This window comes from Leptosomus discolor, chromosome 7, assembly GCF_034619465.1.
Source record: "Leptosomus discolor isolate bLepDis1 chromosome 7, bLepDis1.hap2, whole genome shotgun sequence".
NCBI lineage: Eukaryota > Metazoa > Chordata > Aves > Leptosomiformes > Leptosomidae > Leptosomus > Leptosomus discolor.
This window is the reverse complement of record NC_141397.1, coordinates 55231364-55243463: the sequence shown is the minus strand read 5'-3', so window position 1 is coordinate 55243463 and position 12100 is coordinate 55231364. Positions and strand designations below refer to the sequence as shown.

The following is a 12100-nucleotide window of genomic DNA, read 5'->3' as shown; positions in this document are numbered from 1 at the left end:
AGCAGGGCAACAGGGATGCAGGAATCAATGGGAAATGGCCAGGCAAAGACAGGCCAGAGCTCATTAATTCTGCATCTTCCTGGGGAGGGAGACCCCAGGGGCTGGGGCCATGCCTGGTGCTACGGTTTGGGCAGCTTACGGCAGCTCCTGGCTTTTGCAGGGACAGGTACGCTTGGCCAGGGCAGCCTGTCCCTTCAGCTGTGGGACTGGGGAGAGGACATCACCGTGGGGTGGCTGTGAGGGGACAGGAGTGCTGTGCAGTGCCGCCACTCACCAGCAAGAAGGCTGTGGCCGGAAGGAGTATGGTGCCCCAGGACCTCACCCAGATCGTGGCCCCAGGGCTGACCCCGTGGGAGGTGACCCAGGCAGGGTGATGGGAGGCAGGACCCAGCCAAGGCACTGGGTACTTGGTGGTCTTCTCTGGGCACCCCTGCCTGTGTTGGTGGGCACCATCCGTGCCTGCTTCAAGGTGCCAGCCTGGATCCATCTGGTCTCAGTGCTGTGGGCATCACGCACCGTCCAGGGATGGGGCAGGAAAAGCCACCTAGCAGAGAGCATGGGCAGGCTGGCACAGCCGAAGTGGCTCTGGGCCATGACCAGGCTGCAGGCATCCAAGAGGTGATGCCTCAGCTGCTGGGTGTTTGTCTTCCTCCACCCATGCCTGCAGTGCTGTGTCACCTCTGGCACGCAGTGCCATGAGCCAGTTGCGGGCAGCAACCAGCTGGTTTTCTCCCAGCAGCAACAGAGGCGGCCAGTGCTGGGACAGCGAGGCTGATGGAGGTGCAGCACATCCTGGAGCCGGACGCAGGTGGTGTGAGCTGGACCATAGAGGAGCAGACGCTGCCCGCCACCATTCCCAGGCTGACCTCCGCATCTCCCCCGCCAGCAGGGACAAAGCCGCGGGGGCCTCAGAGGTCAGCAAGGGGCACGGGGGGACGCGGCGTTGCTGGGATGGGGGGAAGGGGCTGTGCTTGCCAGAGATGATCCTGTGGGGCAAGGAGAGCTGGTGGGGGATGGAGTCATGTAGTAATACTGGTAGCGGGGTGGGTGCTAAGGGGCACCCATCCCTGAGGGGGTTTGGGTGCCTGGTGGCCCAGGGTCTTTCCACCCCAAGCTGCTTGCTAGGGAGCAGGGATAGCAATTCAGCTGCCCCCAAGAACCACGGCCAGGGCATAAATGGAGGGAGGAATCACCTGCCCCTAATCCCATCTGTGGCTCCGTTGCAGCCCCAGGATGGGGGGGCTGTGTCTGTGATTCATGCCCTGTTGCTACTATTGCCGTGGCAGGGGATGCCAGGGGCCCCATTTGCCCTAGGCTTGAAGCTGTGAATTTGCAGTGGGGTACCGTGGCTTTGGCTGCCAGCAGTGGTGCATGGCCCATCAGATGCCTGACTCTGCTCCAGTTCCCCCTTGTCTCATCTCTCAGCACCCTTGTGGGGTGCTGGGACAGGACCAAATGGCTTAGGGGTCTGTGACAGCCTGCACAGGTGGCACGTCCAGCCTGTCCGAGAGGGATAACCCCATCAGTGGGCATGCAGCAATGATGCCACGGAGGCTTGCAAGACTACCACAGGCTTTACTTCCACGTTTGGTGCAGCATGGCTACCCTGTGTTCCCCCCTCCCCATCACCACCACTACTGGGGGGTGGCGGTGCCCCACCACTCCCAGTCCCACCCCCAGTCCTACCCGCAGTTTTCCTCCAGCACTGTGCTTGGCACCAGGAGCTGCTGTGCCCACAGCGATCTCATCCAGGCGGGCTGGTTTGGGGATGCCCAGCCCCTGGCTCCAGCAGTCCCAGCAGCAAGGAGGGCTGGCGGGCACCTGCAGGCATCACTGTGGCAGGTACTGCTTGGGGTCCCCAGGGAAGGGCAAGGCAGGCGCCTGGTTGAAATGAGCCATGAGGAAGATGCCGACGGTGCCGCACACGAAGAGGGAGGCCATGATCAAGAAGCAGACACGGTCGATCACCCGTCCCACCAGGATCCACTCTTCACTTTCCTGCCGGTGGCACGTGGAGGGGGGTGAGGGCTGCCCCTTCTACCCATGTGGGTCCTGCTCCCCCTGGCCCCAACTCACACTGCTGAAGTCGTTTTGCTCCCGCGTGGTGTTGGCAATGTGGTTACAAGCATCCACGCAGGCACGGATCTCGGGGCCTGCCTCCTCCAGGCTCTGGCAGAAGTCCTGAGCACTGCCGTTCTCCAGGCCACGTCCTACAGGCAGCAGAGCCAGCACAGCGGGCACCAGTGAGCACCCGGCCGCCTGGAACATCACCCAGCCTTGTGGAGAGGTGCCAACCCCCTGGGGGCACTTACCAATCTTCTCCAGCACAGTTTTCATCAGCCCATCCCTCTCCTTCTGCTTTTCAAAGAGCAGCTCGGTCCGGGCTTTCCAGAGCATGTACTCATCAGCTTTCACCATGAGCCCCAGGGAGCTGCGTCTCCGGGCGGCTCGTGGTGGGCCTGGCGTCTCCTCTGGCATGTGCATGCCCAGGTAGCGGGGCAGGAGGTGCAGGAACACCTGGGCACAGATTCACTCACAGGGACCTGACATCCCCCACACCACCCAGGGCTTCCAGTGGGTGTGAGCGGGTCCCCTTGCATCGCCTGGAGCATCCCCATGGGGTACCCTTGTGCCACCAGGATGCTGGGTATGTTGGCACCTGCTGCTTCCCCGTGTTCAGAGCGGCTTGGAGGTGTTTGGTGGCACAGTGTGGTCCCCTGGGGACATCTTGGGGGGTTCCTCTTTGTGCCAGGACTTGCGCTCAGGTGAAGGCATAAGGCATGCCACCACCCCGCTCAGCAACGGACATGGCCTCAGTCCCCAAATACCCACCCCATTCCCCATGTATAAGAGTTAGGGGGACAACAGTGGGTACCTGGCGCACTCTCTGGGACATTGAGTGAGTGTTAGGTGTTCTCAGTGAGACGTTGAGGACGATGACAGCATTCACCACAATCACCACTGTTACCACCATGAGAAAGGTCAGGTACCTGGGGAGGGTGCACGGGGTCTCAAGTGGGGCTGCTGGGTCACAAGCTATGGGCATTGAGAAAGCTCAATGCCCTCCTGGCTGGAAACTGGGGACTAACAGTGGAATGTGGGCACGTGGTAGCCTTGTGCCAGCCCTGCCTGGGCTGGGCGTTATTTCTGTGCCAGGGTCCTGCACAGCAGGACAGCACCCAGAGACCCCGCTGGCACCCTCATCCCTGTACCTCACTTACTTGCCAATGAGAGGCACAGCCTGGGAGGTCTCGGGCACCTTCTGGGCAATGAGGAAGAGGAAGACAGTCTGGGCCAGGAGGACATTGATGGAGACGGTGCATTTCTGCCCACCCGCTGCAAAGGGGAGGGGAAGGTGGAGGTTGGCATGGGGTGGTGGTGTGGGCATTGGCCTCCTTTAGCAGAACGTGCCCATCCCAAAGCTAAACCGGCCAAGTCCTGCCGTGAGGCTTTAACCGTGGAGTGCATGGAAATTCACACACCCCTCAAATATCACAGGAGTGGGTGAGAGGTGGCACTGATTGTCCTCAGGCACAGAGGGGACAATGAGCCCTTCATTGTCTCTTGCCATCCCTGTGTCCCCCATGAGCACAGCACCAGTGCGTACCTTTGGCGGGCAGAAAGTACACCAGCACGGCCATGGCAGAGATGAGGACACAGGGCACAATGATATTGATGATGTAGAAGAGCGGCTTGCGCTGGATGATGAGGTAGAAGACAACCTGCTGGTACTGGATGTCATCGGGGGTGAAGTGGTCTGAATTGATGATCTTCCGAGCGGGGCGGTGCTTGATGGCCCATTCACCGTTCTCTGCCGTGCAGTGGTGCCATGTGAGTCCCACCGCCCTGCTGGGGGCACTGGGGCTGCCAGCCCCCCAGCCCGGGGAGGTCAGGAAGGGGAGGGATGGTGATCGGCGTGGGCCGCACCGGGCACCCAGGCTGGGCATGGTGCAGGGAAAGGTGCTAGAGCCGCTGGGGGTGGAGATGAGCACCGCACAGTGTGCCAGAGTGCCCAGGCAAAATACCCCAAAAAGCTGTTGGAGGGGACAGCTGGGTACATACGGGGCATCTCGAGCCCCTTGGGGGCTCCCAGCACATTATGTGTGGGACTGGGGTCCCCCCATCTCCCTGTCCCCGGAGCACTGTGGGGGGAAGCCGAGCGTGACGCTGGGTGACGACATGCTGTTTTCCCCCGCCGTCTGCGGGAGCGATAGATTTTTTCCCAGTCAAGATCGCAGCTCAGGCCAGTAATGAAAAAATAAATCTCGCTGCCTGAAAAGCATTTTGTTCCTTCAATATGCAATTAAAATGTGATGGAAAACGTCATCGTTTGGCCGTGACAGCTACGTTCCCAGCATCAATCAAGCTCCCAGGAGCAGTGCTCTCTGAGAGCGGCTGGCAGGCGGTGAGAGCCCTGAGCCGGGGGGGTTAGAAAAACAAATCTCTCCCACACTGCTGCTTCCACTAATAACTTAAGTGCCCATGTAATGGCCGGAGGTGCTAAGAGCCCCTGCAGCCCTGCTTTTGGCAGCCACCAGTGTAGCACCAGCCCTGTTGGGTGGCCCCCATGGTGGGATGCTCTTGTGCCACGGGGGCAGCTGTGATATTACCTGTGAAAGCCTCGGGGTCGATGAAGATCCACTCCACGGTCTGGCCTTCCTCCACTGTCAGCAGCAGGTTGATTTCGTTGGCACTGTATGTCTGGGACCTGAGGAGGGATGAGGGGGTGGCACAGGCTGGCATGGAGCAGGCTGGATGGGCAAAGGGTGCCAGTGTGGCACCAGATCAGGTTGGCCACCTCCAGCTCTGCTATGAGGTGCTTGGCTTGGCCAAGGTGCCTCCTGCACCGATGGGGTGCCAGGGGACACATAGGTGGCATTTGTCTGCCCAGGGGCTCATTGCCCTGGAGCAAAGGTGGACATCTCATGCCAAACCCTTGTGTCCCAGGAGGACCTGCCATGGTGCCTGTGCACGCTTAGCCGGTGCTCACTGGAAGACCATGGTGCAGTTCTGCCAGTCGAAGGGGAAATAGGTGACATGGATGACGCAGGCGCTGCGGTAGATGGCAGGGGGCAGCCAGTAGATGCCGCCGTCGGGGGACACCAGCACGTTGCTGTAGAGTGTGATTTCGAAGGTCCCATCGATGCTGGGGGAGAAAGGGTGGGCTCAGCCCCAAACCGTGCCCGATGGGCAGCTGCCACCCCCTGTGCGGGGATATGTCCCCATTGCCCCGCCTCCTACTTGTTCTCCAGGACAATGTCAGGCAGCCAGACCATGGTGGAGGGCACCCGCAGCTGCTGGATGTTGTCGTATTTCTGGGGGTCCCACCGCAGGCGATAATCGGACCATTGCTGGGAGAAGTGGAGAAAAGAGGGAGCGTCATGGTGCTCCCTGAGGCAGGGCAGCTTCTGTGCTGCCTGTCCCGTGCTGCCCCCAAAACGGGCTCAGCTGGGGACACCAACAAAAGGGGATGCAGGTTACGGTGCCAGCCCTCCACGGGATGCCACCCTGAGATGCAACCATGGCTGGGGGTGTCCTGCCTGGAGGTGAGGGGGTCTCACCATCTCGATCCAGACGTTGGTGGTGAGGGTCTCCTCCCGCTCGTTCTGGCAAGGATGGAAAGGGGGGAGATGGCTTTAGCACCCTGCCAGCTTCTACTCACTGCCCCATGTGTGGGGGCAAACCCCACGCCACTATGGGGACCGGGGGGGGTTGTCTTTCACCAGGGAGATGAGGTTGGTGAGGGTGAGCTTGAGGGTGACATCGATGATCTGGTCCCCGTGCAGGGCTGGGCGCAGGTTCCGGTTGTAGTTGGTCATGAGGTCCTGGAGCAGCTTTTCCTCCTGGTTCCTGCAGTCCACAACTGGGGAGGGCACATGCCATGGGGACACCCCGGGGTGGGGATGGTGGGCCCACCCCTGGGACCTGGCGGCATGGGGCCAGGGGGGGCAGGCACGGGGTGTGCGTGGGGGGGGGGATGCCCACGCGTATGTTACGGTGGGTGCGCGCACACGGCTGTGTGCGCCTGATGGTGTGTGTCAGTGTCCCAGTGCGCAAGCAGGGGTGTGTGCGGCCCCCCCACATCCCCCACCCTGCTCACCCCAGGGACCTCTCCAGGGCAGGATGTGGGAACAGCAGGCTGCCAGCATGGGGACACCGCGGTGAGACGGTGCACGGTGCTGCACACCCATGGGTGACAACCCCCCAATGGCAAAGGCAGGGGGTGACCAGGTGCCCCCCCTAGGCCTCCCTCCCCCGCGGGGCGGGCACCCCTTACCTGCCAGGGCGCAGAGGGCGAGGAGGAGGCCGTGGCAGCGCATGGCGGTGCTGTGGGGTGCAGGGGCTGGGGCTCCACTCGGGTGGTGTTCTGGGCCTGGCGCCTGGTGGGACAGGACAGCTGTCCCCTGCCACCGTCAGCTGTTCCCAACAGCCACAGGGGCTGGGGAGGGACGAATGACCACCCACGCCCCCCTGCCGGCGGGGCGATGCCAGTTTGCTGGGACACTCCTCTGGCATTTTGTGCCAGGGGGCTTGGAATTGCATCGGGGGGCAAAATGAACTCCATGCCTCAGTTCCCCCATGTCCCCCCACAGAGGGATGCATGTCCCTGCAGTGGAAACCCAGGCACCCATGGGTTATGGCAAAGGGGTGCCGTCCTGCAAGCGCCCCCTGCGGTGCCCTGTCCCCCCCATGGCAGTGGCTGCCCCCAGGGTGTAGGGTGGGGAAGGGGTGGGCAAGTCCCGCCACATCAGCCTGGGGAGTGATACCCACCTTGGGGGTCCAAATCCTGCCAGGCCCTGGGGGTGGGTGGGCGGATGGGGGGGTGCTGTGGATTCCTGGCTCAGCGGAGAGGATGTGACAGCTGTCCCGGGCCACTGCCGGTGGGGGGATGTCAGCTGTGCTCCCTGAAACCAGAGCCCCGGCATCCCACTGCTGAGCCGGGGAAGAAGACACCCTTCTTGGCCCCCAGCCGGGCGCTGAGGGATGGGGTGTGCCGGGGGGGGGGAACACACTCGTGGGTCTGGCTGGGGGTCATGGGGATGGAGGGTGATGTGAGTACTGATGGCATCTCTGCGCACTGCAGTGGGTCCGCAGGGGATGGTGCTCAGGACACCCAACAACACCCATTCCCTGGGTGGGCATCACCCTCTCTGGCACACGTGCAGTGCTCCAGTTGGGCACCATTCCCAGGGGGACACACCGAGAGGAGCCACCAGCTCAGCAGCCTGTGGCAAGAAGCACCCAGCTTTATTTTCCCAAGTCAAGGCAGGTGAGCGGGGGACTGGCACATGGGACTCCCCCACCCCCCTAGATGAAGCGCTTGTTCTCCTCCCGGTAGTCATAGGGATCTCCAGCGAAGGGCAGCGGTGGCGGGTGGTTGTAGATGCCCATGAGGAAGATCCAGAGGGTGCCCACCACCAGTGTGGGGGTGACAAGGAAGAGGCAGAGGCGGTCCAGGGTCCGGGCCACACGGTTCCAGTTGTCCTTCTCCTGGGGAGGGAGCCAGGAGCTGGGCAGTGGGGGGCACAGTGGGCACAGGAGCACCCTTTGCCCCCTCCATGCCCATGGACCCCACCTCGTTGTAGCTGTTTTTTTCCCGCATGTGCTTGACGATGAAGTTGGCGCCATCAACAACGGGTTTTATGTGCTCGTAGAGCTGCTCCTCGCCTGTGTCCAACGGTGCCAAACCTAGGGGCAAGGGGGGGTGGTGAGACGAGCTCTGGAGGGCTGTCACCCCTGGAGACCCCAGCTCCGCCACCCTTCCCCGTGTCCCTGTGGAGGGGGCTAAGGCTCACGGGCAGGGGTGACGCGGCTGGCCAGCCCGTGCCGCTCCGACTGCTTCTCAAACATGAGCTCGCTGCGGGACTTGACGCTGAAGTACTCCTCTGCCTTGGCAATGTAGCCGGCCGAGCTGCAGCGCCGGATGCACGGGGTGCCCACTGGGCTCTCGGCCGGCTGCGACATGCCCAGCAGACGGGGCAGGGTCTCCAGGAAGACCTAGGGCATGGGAAGGGGTGTCAGGTCCCTTGCTCACCTCCCCAGTGCAATGTCACCTTGTCCCTGCCTTTTGCCCCCAACCTGGGTGTGCAGCCCCTTGGAATAGCACAGATGGGACACCCTGATGCAAGGTTGAGGCTGTGCTGTTCCGTGCCCTCCGTGGGGCATGGTGGCACTCCTGTACCCACCAGTCCACCCACCCCAGCCCAGCACGCTGCTCACCTCTTTGACCCAGTCAGACATGATGTGGGTGCTGGGAGTGCGGAAATGGAAGTTGAGGACCACAACACAGATCAACACCACGGCTGTCACCAGCAGCATGATAAAAAGCAGGTACCTGAGGGGAGCACAGACGTGGGGCTGGCATTGCCACAGAGGATGGGCACAGGCAGAGCTGCCCCCTGGCACTGAGGGGACCCCATGATGTCCCCATTGCATGCAGCAGTGCCCAGGACTTACTTGCCGATGAGGGGGACAGCATGGGAGGTGGCAGGCAGGCGCTGGGAGATGAGCAGAAGGAATACAGACTGGGCCAGGAGCACCGAGATCACCAGGGTCATCTTCTCACCACCTGGAGAGCAGATGAGCTCAGGGCAAACCCTGCTCCAGGTCCCCCTCCCAGCGCGCCCAGTGCTGGGATTGCCCTCCCAGCATCCCATAAAGGGTTTTCTATTATGGGGGTACCCCAGAGTCCCACATGGGGTATCCTGTGCCCAGGTGTGCTCCTCCCAGGGTGCCTGGCTGGGATGATGGTGTCCTGTGTAGGGGTGTCCCATTACCAGGATGTCCCTGTGCTGGGCATTGCGATGTCCCATGTCCCAGGCCTTGGTGCAGATGTGGGACATGGAGGTGTCCCATGGTGTGACCCAGTGCAGGTGCTGCAGGGCTCACTCACTGTCAGCAGGCAGGTAGAAGACAAGGATGGCCATGAAAGCAATGAGGATACAGGGCGTGACGATGTTGATGACATAGAAGAGCGGCTTGCGCTTTATGATGAGGTAGAAGGTGATGTCCTGGTGCTCACTGCTCTCGGGGGGGTTGTCAGGGTGGATGTTCTTGCGGGCTGGCCGGTGGATGATTTCCCATTCCCCGTTCTCTGCCAAGGCACATGAGACAGCACACGGCATGGGAGACCCCTGCCATGCCCATCCTCACCAGCCCCACCCACACCCACTCTCCTTGTCCTGGGCCTAGGTAGCTCCAAGCCTGGTGGGATGGGTGCCAGGATGCCAAAGCCCTGGGAACTTGGGTGTCTCCTTGGCAGGCTACCCCAATGCCAGGGTGGCCCTGAGCCCTGTATAGGGTACCCTGCTGCCACAGGACACAGCATTACCTGTGAAGCCTTCAGGGTCGATGATGATCCACTCCACTGGGTAATTCTTGCCTGTCTCTGGGTCAGTATCCTCCTTCAAGTGCATGCTGATCTCCAGGGCACTGTATGCCAGCGAGCTGGCCCGCAGCCAGGGGGTACAGGTGGTGAGGGACTGCATCTGCTGCTTGGTACCCACCACCCACCCAGCCTGACCTCCAGCATGATGGACTCGGGCCACCGAGTCACCTGCAAACCCCCACCTTGCTGCACTCCAACAGCAAGGGAAGATGTTGGCAGCAGCAGGCACCGCAGGGGGCCAGGATGCCCACCCTGGTGCCTACCCCTGCCCTGCCCCAGCCAGCCTCTGGCACCTGAATTTGAGGGTGCAGTTCTGCCAGTCGAAGGGGAAGAAGCCAACGTTGATGGGACAGGCACTGCGGAAGATGGAGGGTGGCAGCCAGGTGACATAGCCCGTGTTGTAGATGAGGACGTTGCAGTAGTAGGCGATCTCGAAGAGCCCATCGTTGCTGTGCCAGGAGAGAGCTGAGGTGATGGCGGGGTTGACAAGGGGCAGGGGGAGCCCTGGGCATGCACCGGGTACAGCTCAGGGGTTTCGAAACTGAGGCAGAGCTCACTTGTTCTCCAGGACTATCTCGGGCAGCCACAGCATGTCTGGTGGCAGGCGGAGCACCTCGATGTCCCCAAACTCGGACTTGTTCCACTGCAGGCGGTAATCGGTCCAGGCCTGGAGGGGAGGCCCCCAGGTCACCACGCTGGGCCACCCCATTGCCCATGCCTCAGGCATGCCGTGACGCTTGTTCCTACTCACGTGCTCAAGCCATAGGTTGGTGGTGAGCGTCTCGTCCACCTCTTTCTGCAATGACAGCATAGGGCAGTGAGATTCCAAGACCATGCCCAGCAGCCATCCCTCCAGCCCAAGACCCCACAACAATCACCAGCCAGGGTTCAGGGCAGCAGCCCACGGCTGTGTCCCCCCCAGCCAGCCCTGACTGTGAGGTGTGGCTGGGGGTTCACCCCATGGTGGGCACTGCCTGCTGGGGCTCACCAGCGAGATGAGGTTGGAGAGGGTGAGGGCCAGGTAGACGTCCACGACCTGGTCGATGGAGACAACGGGGCGCACCTCCTTGTCGTAGCCCCTCTCCTCAAAGAGGTAGTGGATGAGCCGCTCTTCCTGGTTCACACAGAGCCCGCCTGGGGGTGTGGGGTCAGGCAAACCGGGGGGGCTGGGGGGTTACTGGGCCCAGAGCCACCCCACAGGGATGCTCAGCAGGGGTAGGGTGGTATAAGGATGGAGGAGATAGGAGCAGGCCAGGACACTGCATGTCTGTGCTGCACAGGGGCATGGACATGGGACGTGTGGGAATGACGGACATGCAGGGGCACATGGGCACTCATGGGCATGGAACAAGGACGTGAGCACGGACACAGAGGGACACACAGACATGTGACACTTGGTTACAGACGTGGTGGCACTGTGCACGTAGGTGGATGCACACACAGACATGGACCCACTATATGCAGGAATGCGTGGTCATAGATGCAGTGTCACTGTGCACACAGACAGGCACAGGCACACACAGACACAATGACACTGTGCACAGACAGACAGACAGGCACATGGTGATGGCACAGCCAGGACAGACTCTGCCAGGCAATACCCAAAATGCAGCCCTGGGGACACTTGTGCCCAGCCACCTTCACCCCCCATCAATGCCACTGAGGGGGCCCAGAACCCCCCAACAATAGGGCAACACCATACCAAAGACCCTGGGACCCCACTCACCCGACAGCACCAGTGCCCCGAGCAGGGCCAGCCGCCACAGCATGTCCCCCATGAGGTGCCTGCGGTGCCCTCGTGTCGTGCCAGGCCCTGGCCACCTCCCCGCCTGGCCTGGCCGAGCGGATGTCCGGCTGCCGGCCGGAGAGGGAGATGGATGGTGCCAGGTGCTGAGGGGGAAGGGTGCCGGCACCGCATACCCGCTCCCACCCCTCTCTTCCGGCACCACCGCGCCTGGAGAAGGGGAGACGGGCAGGCGCAGCTGGCCTCGATGGCCCCACGGGTGTCAGCCCATCACCCTGTGCCTGGGCACACCAGCACAGGCGTTGCTGGGTGCTGGGAGATGTGGTCCCTTCCCTGCTGCTCAGCAGCCACAGCGATGCTGCTCAGGGGTGACGGGCTCCCCAGGAGCAGGAGGGTTTGGTACCCACCAACGCCCACGCACAGCGGTGGCACCATCCCAGCCCTCGCCGCTGGCCCAGGGCATGATCAGCCCCTGCACCGGCAGGAGATTTCATGTGGCTCCCCAATGGGGTGGCACCGGTGCTGTACTATGGGTGCTGCGGTGGGCAGGAGGGGTGTCCGAACCCTGGGGAGGGGGCTGGGGAGTCTGTGCCAGGCTGGGCACAGCAGCGATGCCAGAGGCAGGATCCAAGGCTGTGGTCATTGCTTCAGGGTACAGGGTGGACCGAAAGGGGGATGCAGTGGGATGTCATATCCACCACAGCAAGTCCCCCCACCTTGCTGGCACCGCGTGGCACAGTACTCGCTTCACGCTTGCCAGCTACTGGAAAATAGAGCCCTTCTTTATTGAAAAATAAACCTTTCTCTGTACAAATAAATAACAGCCCAGGTGCCTCTGGGGAAAATGGGGTGGGGGTGGGCTTGCCAAGGTGGGGGTCCCAGGGGAGAGGAGGACCAAGATCCCTGATTGAGATGCTCCATGTGCCCCCCGCTGCCCCATTGCCCTGGGGAGGCCGGGCAGTGCTGGT

General features: G+C 62.1%; 2 protein-coding genes across 3 annotated transcripts; both read right to left on the bottom strand.

The window, feature by feature from the left end:
• Positions 1–1830: 1830 nt before the first annotated feature.
• Positions 1831–6335, bottom strand: CHRNG (cholinergic receptor nicotinic gamma subunit). The gene is made up of 12 exons (XM_086468191.1): positions 6278–6335; positions 5724–5863; positions 5562–5606; positions 5242–5351; positions 4991–5146; positions 4611–4708; positions 3608–3811; positions 3222–3336; positions 2876–2990; positions 2313–2517; positions 2077–2210; positions 1831–1998 (listed from the first exon to the last, which is right to left on the bottom strand). The coding sequence occupies exons 1-12, from the start codon at positions 6318–6320 to the stop codon at positions 1831–1833; spliced, it is 1533 nt and encodes a 510-aa protein (XP_086324317.1). The 5' UTR covers positions 6321–6335.
• Positions 6336–7308: 973 nt separating this feature from the next.
• CHRND (cholinergic receptor nicotinic delta subunit) lies at positions 7309–11157 on the bottom strand. 2 transcript variants are annotated; one of them, XM_086468117.1, is made up of 12 exons: positions 11115–11157; positions 10377–10522; positions 10140–10184; positions 9946–10055; positions 9682–9837; positions 9332–9447; positions 8894–9094; positions 8458–8569; positions 8221–8335; positions 7797–7998; positions 7577–7689; positions 7309–7491 (listed from the first exon to the last, which is right to left on the bottom strand). In XM_086468117.1, the coding sequence occupies exons 1-12, from the start codon at positions 11155–11157 to the stop codon at positions 7309–7311; spliced, it is 1542 nt and encodes a 513-aa protein (XP_086324243.1). The 2 variants fall into 2 exon arrangements, with proteins under 2 accessions (XP_086324243.1, XP_086324244.1); XM_086468118.1 differs by lacking the exons at positions 10140–10184; positions 11115–11157 and having other exon boundaries at positions 10377–10505.
• Between the last annotated feature and the right edge of the window lie 943 nt (positions 11158–12100).